Genomic DNA, 16,356 nt, shown 5'->3' on the forward strand with positions numbered 1-16,356 from the left:
CGAAGTCTCCATGCATAGATATTTGCGGTAAAATGCGTGGATGTTACAACGTGTGACCATATAACACATGACGATTTATCCCTTAAAACTCAACAGAAAATTACAATCATATTGGTTTATTAGAAAAGCGCGCTCGATAGATCCTGGAGTCCCCATAATGGTAGGGGAGTGCCCCTATCATATGTGGAAGTTCATGTAAAACAATAATACAAGAAAACTTTATCATACATTAGTATATGTAAATTTTACAAATATATATACTTTTATAATTATCTATAAATATAAATTGTAGAGATGAAGTTCCACGGAACATTTACGTCGCGGCGACCCTGTCCACTACGTAGTAAATCACGAAGAAAATTATTATATAAAATGATATACTATATATATTAATACAAAATAATTTTATTATGTCATATTTATACATAGTTTTCTATAACAGTTTTACATAATTTGTAAAATTAAAAAAATGTAATAAAGCATTTAAGATGTTTGCATTCAAACATTTCCCGCATTCCTTCGTTCTATGTGCTTATATATCCGGTTCAGTTCCATGGAAGTGGAAGGAATGACAGGTAAATTGAAGAAATTGACGTAAAGTTGAATAACTGAACAAAGAAAATTATTGCAAGAGGAATCGTTGAAGCTACAAGTAGCAGGTACAAGCTATAATACATTTTGAGTGACTTAATACTTGCTTTCAATGGCGAGCCACGAAGAGTTGGTTTCGCAATTTACAGATGTAACTGGTGTCGAACCCGAACGAGCACGATTTTACCTCGACTCATCTGCTTGGCAGCTCGAGGTGAGACAGCATATTTAATATACCGTTTATAAACTTTATTTTGATATCAAATTTATTAGGCAATATTTGCTTATTTATCTAACTTCAACGTTAGTTTTATAACCTCAAACGTAATCAATTTTAATACTTTGATAATACTTGATCGCGTAACTTTAAAATATTTTTAAACAACGTATGAGTTTTCTTAGAGTACTAAATCATTATTTAATTAATTAATGTTTCGCGACAATCTCTTACATCGTCGTTATATTATATTGATGTTATTATAATTATTAGATATTTTATTTTGGGAAGATTGTCAATGTCAGTACACCTAAAAATAAGATTGGTTACCTTACATTCTTTCTAGAGTGATTCATTATTAGATTTTTCTATTAATTTCTTACATCTAAGGATTATATTAAACTGTTGTAGGTTGCTCTTGCTAGTTTTTATGAAAATGATGAACCACCATTAATTACTGAATCTACCGAAAGTACATCAAAAGAGGATTATACAGATATATCAGCAAAAGCTGCAGGAGTGAAGTCTTCTGAAATGGAAGGAAAATCAACAGCAGATAAATTGAAACCAAAGGTTAAATTTGCAATGTTTAACAATCTTAAAGACAGGGAAAGTAGTCCAGAAGATGAAGAAGGACAAGCTTTTTATGCTGGTGGGTCTGAACGAAGTGGACAACAAATTTTAGGACCAGGGAAGAAAAAGGACATTGTTAGTGATATGTTTAAATCGTGTCAAAGACAATCTATCGCCTCGGAACCAAAACCAAGTGGACAGCAAAGACCAAATACTTTTAGTGGTACTGGATACAAATTAGGTCAAACTAGTTCTGACACTGAAAGTATGTTACAAATATTATTTGATCTTTGTAATGTAGTAAGATTCATGATATAGGTAACTTCTTCTTTTTTCAGTTGTCACTGCTACATCTTCCAGTCATCAGCAAACAAATTCTGGGCTCATTACTTTAAAACTATGGAAAGATGGCTTTACTATAAATGATTCTGATCTTCGATTATACACTGATCCAGAAAGTAGAGAATTTCTTGAAACTGTTAAACGCGGTGAAATACCAGCAGAAATACGTCAACAGATTCAAGGTACTGAAGCACGGCTGGATATGGAAGATCATCATCATGAAACATATGTCCCTCCGAAAGCCAAAGTAAAAGTTTTCACTGGAAAAGGACACATGTTAGGAAGGTATAGAACTATATTTCCTGTATAAATATTATTTAAAATATATTTTACATATTTTTTATCAATATTTTTATAGCCCCTCTCCAGCAACAGTTGGTATGACAATACCAGCAGATCTTGCAGACCAAACAGCAAATGAATCACAAGCAAAAAAACAGTTAAATTTAGATGAATCAAAGCCTGTTACAACATTGCAAATTCGTCTTGCTGATGGAACCAGTGTAAAAGTTCAATTGAATTTAACTCATACCATCAATGACTTGAGACAGTATATAACAACGTATCCTTTTTTAAATAGTATTCATATTAGTATATAAATTTCAGTTCCTTCAAATATATATATCTATATTATTCCTTAGTTAATTGTATTTTAGTATGAGACCTCAATATGCTATGAGAGAGTTCAGTTTATTAACAGCATATCCTACTAAAGAGCTTATAGAAGATAAAACTATCGAAGAAGCTGGCTTACAAAACACAACAATAATTCAACGACTGAAATAAATATTTGTTCTGATTTATTAGTTATGGGAGTTTAAGTGATGTATGAATTAGACGATTCTTAAATATACATTGAAATATTTAAAAGTAACGTTTCAATATATTTTTAATAATTAAATGGCACTTGCTTTATTGTTTCTAATTTCTATTTTGAATATTTAATGTTTCCATTATACAGTAACAATTTTACTACCATAATATGAAAAATTTGAAATTTTAGTTAAAATCGCAGGATCTTTGTATAATTTGTAATAAAATCATAATTTTAATCTTTTGTTTATGTATATTTACTGTATTACAAATTTCATGTACATGCAATTAACACTTATATTAATGTTTGTTGTAAAAATTTCTTTACTTTTAAGGACTGTGCCAAACAAACTACAATTGTTTCCTATTTTTTTTTCTTTTTTTTTTTTTAAATAATAAAATGTTTGAAATATGAAAAATATGTAATCTAAAAGATATTAGAAAATAAGAGAGTCTTGTATTTATACATAAATTATAAATTCATAAATATTAAAATGGTAAGTATTTAATTGTAACAAATTTTTATACATATTACATTGTACTATTACATTCTTATACTAAAGTCTTATAATACTTTATGTCTTTGAATTAAAATTATTTTATAATCGTATTGAACCTATATGCTAATTTTTTTATTGAAATAATGGCAAAATATATTTATTTCTTTTTATTTTGTAAAAGTCTGTTTTCTATTACAAATTTTTTGTATATCGATGAATTTTGGATGCCTTCTACAAATCTTAAAATTGAAGTATCTTCACTGTCTGTTTCTTGATTTAATCGTCCAAAACAATATGTATAACGATTTAATGTAACTAAATCTTTTCCAATTTCCCGTGTATAAATATTGTTTTTTTCTAGTGCTTCATGTGCATTATATACATATACTGATTGATTATCTATGACACTTGGATTAAAATGTGTCTTCTTAAATATCAGTAACACTGAATTTTTACTAGCTGCACTATCTGTTTGTTGTGTGCAGAAAGTTAAAGTTTTTAATTTGTAACGATCTGCTTTCATTCTATTTCGTTTAAAGTCTGCCATTAAATCTACAAGGGAATGATGATATCTTAAAACTATGTATTCTTCCCAAGACAATGTAATAACATACATAACTTTATTATATGTACGGTATAGACAATCTGCTTGTATAATTTCTTTTATTACACTAGAATCAATCTCAGAGAAAGGAAAATTCCATGGTACTATTGTGTATGTAAATTTCCAGTGTGGATGTTGAGATTGGGATAATTCTTTCAAGTTGCTATTGAATTCATTTGAAATACCAAAATCATATGCAATAAAATTATTTATTCCAATTGTATCATGAAAATTTATGAAACTAATCATTTCTAATAGCTGCATTGGTTTCATTAATGGTGGTGATACACATACTCCTACATTAGTGTAATTCAAATTATGTGGTTTACTTTTAACCGGTAATATAGGTGTGTTATAAAGATTTGTATTTGATTTTGTAAGAAATGTTATTCCTACTGGTATTTTATTCTGAGTATATGTGCAATAGAAATGATACCCATTATAACTTCCATTTAAATTATTAATTGGAAGATATTTAAAACTTCCTAATACAGGATCAATTTCATTCTCAAAGAATATAATACATTGCATGTCTTTGATGCTACCTAATGAACCAAAACCTATTACTTGAACTTCTTTTTTGCGAATATTATATGCAGAATAAACATATAAATCATTATCTATCCTTTGCCAAGAAGGAAGTGGTTCATCAAATTTCATATTAAATTTAGTAAATATAGGTACATCATTTGTACAATTTACTTCAATACTTTTTTGGTTTGGTTTACCAAAATAATTGAAAACTTCCAAGACATATCTCAGCTTATTATACTCATGTCTGTAAAATAGTAATGACACTAGACTCACTACAGCAGTTATTGCAAGTGCAGCTTGGTAGTATTTTCGCATTCTTTAAAATTTGATGTAGTAAATAATTAATCATTGATTTATGTTTTAAATGTCAATTCATGTCTTACAAAGTGATATAAAACATATTAATACAATTCTGAAATAAAAACATTAAATATTATTTTTACATAAATTATAACGTTACGTATATGTAAAACATAATGAATTTATTGTTATTCATTGAATTAAATATTGTATTGCTCATTGTCACTACCTTACCTTGCTCACTATATCACACAATTTCCGATAATAAGTCATTGATTAAATTTAATATTCGATAATTGTATTGTTTAATATTTTCTGTTAATGCTAAAAATATTATTTTGATAATAATTATTACAATAATATAAGTTTTTAGCTGAGAATTAGCTGACGTGTTTGATAACTAAAATAAAAAATGTTAGGTTAACCAAATTTTCCCGCCCCTTTTTGAAATTATCAATGCGCAACATCTATAAATTATCACTTATTCATACATTATTACATAGTACCTATCTATGCGTAGCATGAACCATTTCAATCCCCTAATTTTAGTATATTATGGCATGTAATTAATGAAAAAATTATACAAGATTTTATTTAAAATTTACAGTTATTAGTACAAAGAGAATTTTTTATACAATTGCATATTGTTCGTACAATAATTCGCGTACTTTATAATAATCTTCAGAAATGCAACCTTCCAATATGACTTTCCCAGCTTCGTGCTAAAAAATTATACAAAATTACACTGATATATGTATCTTCATACATGTAATTAGAAGAACTTAATACAAACCCTTCTAACTGCGATGGTATTGTTGCAACACCATAACACTCCTCCGCTAAATTCAGAGGGTATATTACTTTTATTCAGTATCTGTTTAAAATCAGATAGTTTTAGTTCATTTATAAACGTTGTTTGATGTCCAGGGACCTATTAAATATAATGATACATGTATTTACGTTCTTAATAATATTTTCATTTTGTGAAATACCTCATTTAGTGGTAATGGTTCTAAAGTAAGTATTTTGTCGCTTTGATCTATTGTACTATCTGGTTCAGTGTCAGCAACAGCATCTCGACACACTTGATCGCGGGCTGTTATCATTGCATCAATCCATGCTACTTCAGAATCACCCTTTCCTTTTGAAAAATTCAAACCACTGACCAGCGCATCGGTTAAGCGAACCTAAAAATGAACATTATTTATAGATACGTAATAAAATTTTAATTCGTACGTGTAATTCAATTAAATATATTACTTGGTATATGTGCGTTTCTGTCGTAGCATCCAATGTTTCTCCTCTACCTGGAATAAATACTCGTGCACCTGCACTTTGTGCTTGTTGAGCTAAAATTTCTGTGTCTTTTGGTGATCCTCTAACTAACACAACTCTGCGAGGCCGTAACTGCGCCAAAATTTTTTGTAGCGATTCTCCATCAGATCTACCTTCAAAATCTATGTAGGTAACAGATGCATTAACCGTCATTGTACGTGTAACCTGAATGCATTTTGTTGGAATGTCAGTAGCTACTTCTGGATGATGGGCAGCATCTTCTTGTTTTGTTTCCATATTTTCTTTGTTATCATCTATTTCTGGCATGGTCTCTGCTATTTTATAATCCTCTGGTCTGAAATAAGTGAAATGAAATATGATATACTAATACCATATACCATAAAGTTATATCTAGTGTACTTAGTATTAAAAATAATACCTTATAATTTCTCCGTATTCGTCTATCTTAATTTTTTCTTCTACAAATGGAAACATAGGATGCTGCTTTTTACTTTGTTTAAAGAAACCTGGTTTACTTTCTTGTTTCACTAACAAATCGTGTTTTCCCCTTCCACCACCAACTTCTATTTCATCCTCAGATTCAGAGCTCACATCAGCAGTTTCCCTGATAATATTAATGTTATTTAAGGTATTAACAAATTTTTTTATAACATTATACAATAACATACATCTGTTCTTGTTTTAACTGCTCTTGTTTCAATTTCTCTTTCCTCTGATATTCTTCTAACTCAAGGCCTTCTAATTTAATTCTTCTTTTTACTTCTAATGTAATATTTCTATTGCCTCCTTTTTCTACTAAATCTCTTGCAAGTGTTCCTGGCGATGTCCTACTAGTTAATATAATACTGTTTTGAGAATTGCCACACCATTGTAAAAATAATTCTCTTGAAAAACCACATTCCATGTCTGGAGTGCTTGCAAGTACAACCTTAAAAATTCATATGTATAAATTTACTCTGAATTATAGAGTTAAGAAACTAATCATTTTGTTGATTTTAACCTTTGGGCTAGGAACTTGATTTAGTTCAGCCATACTATGACACAGCTGTAAGTGTTTGAACTGAAATGGATTGTTTCTAGCTCCTTCAAAGCTCCTCATTAATTTATCGCTCATCCATTCTATTTGTGATTTAGCGAACTCTACGACGTTATAACTGACATTATTTAAAAGAGCTAACGAGTATGCAAGTAAACCAGACTCTTTATTACGCCAGAGCTGATCCAACATATGTGCTAATTCTAATACACGACCAGCCGTATCGACACTGACCAAAACATTGCCACCGCCGCGTAGCGTTTGTAAGATATTGGCTGCAAAATATTATTAAATATAAAGTATTATTCATAGGATTATAAACTAGACTAATATTTATATCCATTTACATACTCATCAACTTTTCATCTCTAGTTCTGCGTCGAGCTTGTTGATATGTAGCATTGAAAGCATCAGTTATCAACAAAGATGGTCTTTGCAACCGCTCTAATTCACAACCATTCAAATGTCGTTCCTTTTTATGATTAAAGTCAACAGCATATATTATATCTTCTTCTCCAACTTTCACAATTTTCCAGATAGTTCCTCCAATCATATGACCAGCTGGTAAAGGTGTTAAAGTAACTCCATATCCTTTTCCTTTCATTGATATGCTTTGATTATATTTTAGTTGAACAATTTTGTCAAATGCTGCATCAACATCATCAAGGGTGAAAAGATCAAAATCTTCCATATTATGGCGAGACTATAATAATTCATATTGTTAATTTTATGTATATCTTTGAATGAAGTTACCGAACTTTGTTGCATTAAAAATACCTGATACATATCATACATAAACATTTGTCCCATTTTATATACAGGAATGGTTGCATATATTGGGCAATTCAAACCACATTTTCCAACTAAATATGGTAAAGCACCTAAATGCAATGGATCTGGGTATGACAATAATACTGCATCTATTTGGTGTACATGTCTGAAAAGTTATATAAAGATATTATATGGTTGCACTGTTTATTTACAATAAAATAGATATTTCCAAAAATACTTTAAAAGATGTAGTTATAAATTACTTGGACATATAAAGTAGAAATTATCTACATACCGTTTTAATTCCTTTATGAATTCTTGATCAAAGTTTTCATCCCATCCACAATCTAATAATATTCTTAATTCATCAACTTGTAATATATAGCAAGGAGGGGACTCATCCATAGCCCCCGAAACAGCATGAAGTTTTATAATTGAAGTCATTATTTCCCAATATTGTTTCCAATTGTTAAATTTGTATAAACAGCAATTAACAATTAAATCAATTTACGTAAAATATTCCTTTTTATTTGCTACAGAAAACTTATCAATGTTTAAGTGTGGCATAACCTATGAGAATAAATAAGTACATAGTAAACTTTTAATATAGTTCCAAAAAATTATTATCATACCATTCATATTAATAAATTCAATTTGAAATTACTTCCAAATATTTGAAACATCCAATAATAAAGCATTTTTAAATACTGCTTCAATATTCAATGTATACAATCAGTAACATGCATTATATTTTTAAACAGTATTTATGTGTGTGTAAATATACAACTATAGTCATAAAATTATTGGCTAATGTCACGGTATTTTATGGCGAAAGAATGCAATTTGATTTGTTAATAAACTGATGATCAAGCTTTAATACGAGCCGTGACTGATAAGATGTTTACAAGTGGGAAATTAAAAATAAATACTGTAAAAATACTTGTGAAATGACAATTAGAAATTTTATTCATTTTATGGCATTTATAGTCAATTCACGCATCTCAGTGAACTTCAGTAGGCTCTTGCTGTTTATGCAGGCCCATTGCTATCTACTTTGTATTTCATCGGTCATATACAGAGCGAACAAAATGTATCAATAGCGAAAAAGATACAGAAGTCCTTCATATACAAAATAAAAAATCGCTGGGTATATAGGTTCTCCTTGACTGCCATTTTTCCTGAGGAAGTGAGATATGCGCGTTATTCCTGATTATGAAACATGCTCAACCAGTGTTGGGCAGTCGTGAGATTTTATCACACGTGAGAGCTTTATGGGCACCTTAATGATCCTACATAATTTTTCAAAAATTCTTATAATTGCACTGTAAACTATGAATGTATAGGTTGGGTTAGATTACATTAGGCTAGGTTAGGTTAGTTATATATATGACTGAGGAGAGCACGGCTGGCTGTCGTGGCGAGCGCACGTGTTCGAGGGTTGCTCCGCGATAAAGTTCAATTTTGGTGGGAAAAAGTGGTTAAAGTGTGATAAATAATGTTGTGAAGTGGGGGGAGACCGTGGGGGAAGTGAGCGGTGAAGTTTTGTAAAAATCGGAGGTGAAATAATGAATTTATAAATAAAAATCGAAATTACGGTAATGGCGACCTTCACGCGACGCGAGGGAAAGCATGGGGTGCAAACCCATGAGTAATCGAAAGCGAGGAAACGAGTGTTCGGGTCGACCGCGGAATAAAATAAATATGTGCGCGACTTAAATACGATTATTTTTATACATCGCGAGTGAAAATAGTGCAATTTAAGGATGAAAGTTGCCCTCGAAGAAGGACTTGCGCGAACACGTGGTCGTGCGACATGTCGAAGTTGCGAGAGAAAGTCGCAGAAATTAAATTAATTAATAATGTAAATGTCATTAGGGATTTAGAATACGGGAAAGGGCAAATGAGGCATATTGAATGCACGCGGTGATTAGTTTTGGCTATTTTCGTATTTTTGTGATTCGATAGTAAATAAATAATGGCGTCGGTCGAGCAAGCTTCGATATATCGTACGAACACGTGGGCATCTTCGCGCGAGGGAAAGCGTAGAGCGTAAAGGCCGGTTCGCAAACATCCAACATGGCCGAGGAAGGGTCGCTGCAGGCGCATGGAGAGCGGCCCTTAAGGACGAAGCCTAAGGGCGAAGCGGTGGCACGCGGCAACAAGCAAGATGGCGGAGGCATGGCGCGCTTTTCAAACGGCAAGAGGAGGGGAAGAAACGAGAAGACAGCGTGAGGGAGAAGAGGAAGAGGCGGAGAAACAAACAAATATAGACACGACCGATCAAACGACTCAAACCTGCACAAAGGAGGAAACCGGTGTCAGCCTGGTCATAGCACCATTAGGGGGCACAAAACGGTGACCGACGGAGCGGGGGAGAGGAGGGAGAGAGGTCAAATCGAGCAGAGGATCCTTCTGATCAACTGTTGATTCAACTAGGGACCCAGTCGTCAGCCTGGTCATGGCACCATTAGGGGGCGACAATGGGGACCGAGTAGGATCGGCGGGAGAGAAGAAGGAGAAAACATAAGACACGATCGATCGAACGACTCAAACCTGCAAGGGCGGAAACCGGTGTCAGCCTGGTCATAGCACCATTAGGGGGCACAAAACGGTGACCGACAGAGCGGGGGAGAGGAGGGAGAGAGGTCAAATCGAGCAGAGGATCCTTCTGATCAACTGTTGATTCAACTAGGGACCCAGTCGTCAGCCTGGTCATGGCACCATTAGGGGGCGACAATGGGGACCAAGTGGGATCGGCGGAAGAGAAGAAGGAGAAAACAAGACACGATCGATCGAACGACTCAAACTTGCAAAGGAGGAAACCGGTGTCAGCCTGGTCATAGCACCATTAGGGGGCACAAAACGGGGACCGACTGAGCCGGGGAGAGGAGGGAGAGAGATTAAACTGAGCAGAGGATCCTTCTGATCAACTGCTGATTCAATTAGGGACCCAGTCGTCAGCCTGGTCATAGCACCATTAGGGGGCGACAATGGGGACCGAGGGGAATCGACAGGAGAGAGGAAGGAGAAATTTTACCAAGAGCAATGGGCTCATATAGCGTTGTGGAAGAAGACTGGGGCGTAATAGGTAAACGCGGGGGGAAAATCGGCAAGCGACGAGAATGAAAGGGGTTAAAGGACGTAAGGGAAGATGAAACAACGCGAAACGAGATGGGAAACGAGGCGCGAAACTTAACAACAGAGCGACTGCGGAGCGAATTATTAACGATATTAACGACGAGCGGGCGGTAGCGGAAAGAAATCTACGCGAAGAGGGCGAGAACACAACGAAGCGGCGTGCGCAAAACGAAAGCAGAGCGATTGCGGAATAGAACGCTAGTGATAAGCGCGCAGCAGCAGGGAATAAAATGCAACCTTAAATTTAGATAGTAGTTTTTATCTCTTATATATTTATTAGGTATACTTATTTAATTAATACAGAGTAAAGAACAAGCATTAACAAAATTAGGAAAGAAGCTAGAATATTAAATGAGCAAGGTGAGGAATAGTCGAGATGAGTTAATAATTAGCGATAGCGAATAAATAGGGTATCAAGGAGTACATAGGGGCGGGGGTGGGGGTGGAAATTTCATAAACCACAGGAACCGAAGTGTGAGCAACGGAGAATAACATAGAATATGAAGAAATGACAGGATATAGTTAGAAAGCAACTTTACCGGTCCGAGGGGGGGGGATTATTATTAGAAAGCAGATAAACTAGGAAATGCGGCGAAACCAGAATTAAGTATAGAAAACACATTTAGGTGGGAAATGGTGGGGAGAGGTCGCGGTTTTTGCCGTATGTTCGAGCCCACCGGGAGGCGGTGCCGAGGAGGCGTTACAAGGTCAGTTGGAGGTCAGCGCATTTTGCCCGGGAGCCTCCCCTAGATCTTGACGCAGCCTCTCGGGCCAAGACCCTTTGGTTGAGAGCATCCATTCCCCACACATGGAACACATACGCGAGGGGTGGTGGGCGGGGGGAGGGGGGCAGTCTTTCTTCCACAACTGCGAGCGATGGTCTAGACCAGGTGGACTACGCCGTCTCCGGTAGGGAAGCCTGGCGGGGACAGGAGACAGTTTTAGTGGGTATGCGTAGAAACCGTCCCTCTTCTAGGGGCGCCGGAAGCGTGAGTCTTTCCACACTACCTGGGTTATCTTCCCAGGCGTCCGTAATAGGATTTCTGTCTTCCTCAAACAAACAAAAAAATATATCGTGAATTATATAATATAATATAATGGGAATAATATGATGGAATATGGGAGATTATTGTATTTAAAATAACACAAAAGCACAATAACTTTTAAAACACTAAATGAATTATTATTTAAGAAAAACGACTTGGAAGGACCTCTTTGAATAACTATATTTCATACGTGTGAAAATTATAATATCAGAGAAACAATAACAAAGAAATACATGGATTTTATTTTGTTAACATCCATAGATCTGATAAAAATCGAGCGGTATCTTTTTCCTTTGCTCTTACAACAAATATTGGTATTCATATAACAAATCGGCTGCAAACGTAAAAAATAATAATAATCATAAATAAATTTAATATTACTTTAATTATATATAATCTGTTGTATTATTTAACCCTTTTATTCTCTTTCCTGCAATTTTCTTCAGATTTATTTTTTTTTTCCTCGCTAGGGCCTAATGATACCTTATATTTCATCAAAGTGTATACGCTACTGAGGACTTCTACGGATAGCTTACTGCGCATGCACTGGGCCTGCCCAACACTGATCTGTGCGCTACTTAAAAGTAGTTCAAGCCATGTTATCAGACCGACGAGGTAGTCTTTACAGCATTGAAGTGGAGGAAGGATCTCTGCGTTCCATTTAATCAACGAAAGTCCTATTTTTTAATATTACACATATATTTAGTCACAACAATTGTACATTATAAATAGTTATTCAATTTATTATTTTTATAATTAACATTTTCTGTTTACTAATGTTCTAACTTTCACGTAAAAATATTATTAAATCCTGCAACAACAATAAATATGTTATTATAAATGCTTTTATTTTTCAGTTCCAAAATTGAATATACACACAATCTGCCTCGATCTTCGACAAAGAATTAAGCCAATAAAGAGTTACATAAATCAAAAATTGTACAAAATATATTTGCAAATTGTATGTATTTATGAAGTTACAATAAATAAACAAAAGAAATCATGTACTTATTTACAATCCTTTTCATTACATTCTTAAACACAACAAACAATGAACAGGTTAGGTCAGGCTTACAGTTAGGTTATATTCTGTTAGGTCAGTAACTAAGGTTAGGTCGGTCCAAGTTAGGTCACGGACTGAGGTTGTATCAGGTCATATTAGGTTCGGTCAGGGCAGACGCCACGGTAAGCTCGCGCATGTCAGCTCACGTGAGCTCGCGCATGTCACCTCGCGTGAGCTCGCGCATGTCAGCTCCCGTGAGCTCGTGCATATCAGTACCCGTGAGCTCGCGCATGTCACCTCGCGTGAGCTCGCGCATGTCAGCTCCCGTGAGCTCGTGCATATCAGTACCCGTGAGCTCGCGCATGTCACTTCGCGTGAGCTGGCGCATGTTAGCTCCCGTGAGCTCGCGCATGTCACCTCGCGTGAGCTCGCGCATGTCAGCTCCCGTGAGCTGGCGCATGTCACATCGCGTGAGCTCGCGCATGTCAGCTCCCGTGAGCTGGCGCATGTCACCTGGCGTGAGCTCGCGCATGTCACCTCGCGTGAGCTCGCGCATGTCAGCTCCCGTGAGCTGGCGCATGTCACCTCGCGTGAGCTCGCGCATATCAGCACCCGTGAGCTCGCGCATATCAGGTCCCGTGAGCTCGTGCATATCAGTACCCGTGAGCTGGCGCATGTCACATCGCGTGATCTCGCGCATGTCAGCTCCCGTGAGCTGGCGAATGTCGCCTCTCGTGAGCTCGCGCATGTCACCTCGCGTGAGCTGCCGCATGTCACCTCGCGTGAGCTCGCGCATGTCAGTTCCCGTGAGCTCGTGCATATCAGTACCCGTGAGCTCGCGCATGTCACTTCGCGTGAGCTGGCTCATGTCAGCTCCCGTGAGCTCGCGCATGTCGCCTCGCGTGAGCTCGCGCATATCACCTCACGTGAGCTCACGTGAGGTGGCTCCTGACCTAACCTAATCCAACCTTTTTTTTTTTTTTTTTTTTTGTTTAAGGTAGACAGAAATCCAGTAACGGACACCTGGGAAGATAGCCCAGATAGTGTGAGACTCCCGCTTCCGGCGCCCCTAGAAGAGGGACGGTTTCCACGGCCTACTCACTAAAACTGTCTCCCGCCCCCGCAAAGCAGGGGTTGGCGGCAACCCGCCAGGCTTCCTTACCGGGTGAGGCATAGTGTACCTGGACTAGGCCATCGCTCGCTGTTGTGAAAGAGAACTCTCCCCCCACCCCCCTCGCGTATGTGTTCCATGTGTGAGGAATGGATGCCCTCAACCAAAGAGATTTGGCCCGAGAGGCACGTCAAGAACTAGGGGAGACTCCCGTGCGTGCAGCACCGATCTCCAGCTGAACTTGTAACGTCCACCCGGCGCCTCCTCTCGGTGGGCGAGAACATACGGTAAGAAACCGCGACCTCTCCCCACCATTTCGCACCTATGTTTGTCGCTGTCGACTTGGTATTAAAGGTAAGTATGTAGGGTAAGTTTAACTCTGTTCGCTAAGCTATATTCGTTATTTCCGCCCCCGCCCCCGCCCCCGCAACACTGTTCCTGACTGTTATCTTATCTCCGTATTATGACTCCTGAGTATCTTGTATTTACTCCTTTCTATAGTTATTCCTTGTTTCCTTATTTGCTTCCCTCCGCCCCCCCCCCCGCCCCTCCCACTCCCGCTTTCCGGTTTGCTCTTTCCCTGCTTCATCCCCTAGGTTTCTGTCTGTGCGACGCTTAATATTCCCATGTTTATACTACTTTATAGCAACCGCAAGCAACGCAAAGTGAGCAGATTTCGAAGCCTAACCGCACCCTTATATGTATATATATGTTGTATCAGTGAGTGATAATGAAAAATAATTGTATAGATAAATAAATAAATATATGAATAAATAGTGATATGCTGTTAAGTGGGGAGATTTATTTTCCTTCTCTTCTGCACATCCCGCATACCCTTACTCTTATCTCATTGCGCCGAACCCTAATTTCATTTTCCCTCTGATTTTGCATTCGGTTTTCGCTTGTGCCCCTCGCCCCGGCTGTTACCCCGTTCCCTCTTACCGCGTTTCCTGCTTCGTCCCAGTCCTCTTTCACAACGCTACTTGAGCCCATTGCTCTCGGTATTTATTTCTTTTCTCTCTTCCAGCACTTTCCCTCGGTTCTCAATCCGTCCCCTAATGGTGCTGTGACCAGGCTGACGTTCAAGTTCCTCGTTCCAGTACTTTCCGATTAAAAAGTCTGCCAAGCTTTCGGGTCGCTCATAGCGTTGCCCGCCATTGTTGCTGCTTTCATTTGTTGCCGCCGTTTAGGCGCCAGCCAAATTTCCTTATGTTTCCTCCTTCTTCTCTCCCGCCGATCCCCTCGGTCCCCATTGTCGCCCCCTAATGGTGCTATGACCAGGCTGACGACTGGGTCCCTAATTGAATCAGCAGTTGATCAGAAGGATCCTCTGCTCAGTTTAATCTCTCTCCCTCCTCTCCCCGGCTCAGTCGGTCCCCGTTTTGTGCCCCCTAATGGTGCTATGACCAGGCTGACACCGGTTTCCTCCTTTGCAAGTTTGAGTCGTTCGATCGATCGTGTCTTGTTTTCTCCTTCTTCTCTTCCGCCGATCCCACTTGGTCCCCATTGTCGCCCCCTAATGGTGCCATGACCAGGCTGACGACTGGGTCCCCAGTTGAATCAACAGTTGATCAGAAGGGTGCTTTGCTCAATTGACCTCTCTCCCTCCTCTCCCCAGCTCAGTCGGTCCCCGCTTTGTGCCCCCTAATGGTGCTATGACCAGGCTGACACCGGTTTCCTCCCTTGCGGGTTTGAGTCGTTTGATCGGTCGTTTCTATTTTGTTTCGCCGTTTCTTCTGCTCCTGCTCTTCCTCTTCCTCTTCTCCCTCTCGCTGTCCTCTTGCTTCTTTCCCTCCTCTTGCCGTTACCTCTTCACCCTCACGCTGTCCTCTTACTTCTTCCCCTCCTCTTGCCATTTGAAAAGCGCGCCGTGCCACCGCCGTCTTGCTTGTCGCTGCATCCTTTTTCTTCACCCTTTAGGGCCGCTCTCCAAATGTTCGCAGCGTTCCTTCCCTCGCCATGCTGGATATTCTGGTTATTCTCAGTGCGGCCCCTTTTCTCCACCGTCGTTGTGTCTTCGGAGTTTCCAGAGTGCTGGAGCGTTTTCCACAGTTCTTCCAGCTATACTATACTATACTACACTATACTATACACTATATACTGTACTATACTATACTATATACTATACTATACTATACTATACACTATATACTATACTATACTATACACTATATACTATACAATACTATATACTATACACTATACACTATACACTATATACTATACTATACTATATACTATACTATACTCTACACTATATACTATACTATACTATACTATATACTATACACTATACACTATACACTATACACTATATACTATACTATACTATATACTATATACTATACTATACTCTACACTATATACTATACTATACTATACTATATACTATACACTATACACTATACACTATACACTATATACTATACTATACTATATACTATATACTATACTATACTATGCTATACTATACTATACTAT

General features: G+C 37.3%; 3 protein-coding genes across 4 annotated transcripts; 1 reads left to right on the forward strand and 2 right to left on the reverse strand.

The window, feature by feature from the left end:
- The first annotated feature begins 558 nt into the window (after positions 1-558).
- Positions 559-2,597, forward strand: LOC100875264 (NSFL1 cofactor p47). The gene is made up of 5 exons (XM_003701853.3): positions 559-805; positions 1,220-1,646; positions 1,720-2,008; positions 2,082-2,285; positions 2,380-2,597. The coding sequence occupies exons 1-5, from the start codon at positions 704-706 to the stop codon at positions 2,507-2,509; spliced, it is 1,152 nt and encodes a 383-aa protein (XP_003701901.1). The 5' UTR covers positions 559-703; the 3' UTR covers positions 2,510-2,597.
- Positions 2,598-3,023: 426 nt separating this feature from the next.
- On the reverse strand, positions 3,024-4,915 carry LOC100881814 (uncharacterized). The gene is made up of 2 exons (XM_003701826.3): positions 4,709-4,915; positions 3,024-4,586 (listed from the first exon to the last, which is right to left on the reverse strand). Exon 2 carries the CDS (start codon positions 4,487-4,489, stop codon positions 3,194-3,196), a length of 1,296 nt encoding a protein of 431 aa, XP_003701874.2. The 5' UTR covers positions 4,490-4,586; positions 4,709-4,915; the 3' UTR covers positions 3,024-3,193.
- Positions 4,916-5,040: 125 nt separating this feature from the next.
- Positions 5,041-8,377, reverse strand: CPSF2 (cleavage and polyadenylation specificity factor subunit 2). 2 transcript variants are annotated; one of them, XM_076536630.1, is made up of 11 exons: positions 8,242-8,377; positions 7,873-8,147; positions 7,584-7,743; positions 7,158-7,509; positions 6,771-7,081; positions 6,439-6,698; positions 6,189-6,374; positions 5,735-6,104; positions 5,467-5,661; positions 5,268-5,405; positions 5,041-5,196 (listed from the first exon to the last, which is right to left on the reverse strand). In XM_076536630.1, exons 2-11 carry the CDS (start codon positions 8,019-8,021, stop codon positions 5,104-5,106), a joined length of 2,214 nt encoding a protein of 737 aa, XP_076392745.1. In that variant the 5' UTR covers positions 8,022-8,147; positions 8,242-8,377; the 3' UTR covers positions 5,041-5,103. The 2 variants fall into 2 exon arrangements, with proteins under 2 accessions (XP_076392745.1, XP_003701904.1); XM_003701856.3 differs by having other exon boundaries at positions 8,210-8,365.
- Positions 8,378-16,356: the final 7,979 nt, after the last annotated feature.

This window comes from Megachile rotundata, chromosome 10 (genome assembly GCF_050947335.1).
Source record: "Megachile rotundata isolate GNS110a chromosome 10, iyMegRotu1, whole genome shotgun sequence".
Classification (NCBI taxonomy): Eukaryota; Metazoa; Arthropoda; class Insecta; order Hymenoptera; family Megachilidae; genus Megachile; species Megachile rotundata.

Coding starts and splice junctions, on each gene's coding strand:
- LOC100875264 (XM_003701853.3), top strand. CDS start 704: ATGGCGAGCCACGAAGAGTTGGTTTCGCAATTTACAGATGTAACTGGT. Junction 806..1,219: donor CATCTGCTTGGCAGCTCGAG/GTGAGACAGCAT, acceptor AAACTGTTGTAG/GTTGCTCTTGCTAGTTTTTA. Junction 1,647..1,719: donor AACTAGTTCTGACACTGAAA/GTATGTTACAAA, acceptor TTCTTTTTTCAG/TTGTCACTGCTACATCTTCC.
- CPSF2 (XM_076536630.1), bottom strand. CDS start 8,021: ATGACTTCAATTATAAAACTTCATGCTGTTTCGGGGGCTATGGATGAG. Junction 6,699..6,770: donor ATCAAGTTCCTAGCCCAAAG/GTTAAAATCAAC, acceptor TGAATTTTTAAG/GTTGTACTTGCAAGCACTCC. Junction 6,105..6,188: donor GAATACGGAGAAATTATAAG/GTATTATTTTTA, acceptor CACTTATTTCAG/ACCAGAGGATTATAAAATAG.
- LOC100881814 (XM_003701826.3), bottom strand. CDS start 4,489: ATGCGAAAATACTACCAAGCTGCACTTGCAATAACTGCTGTAGTGAGT.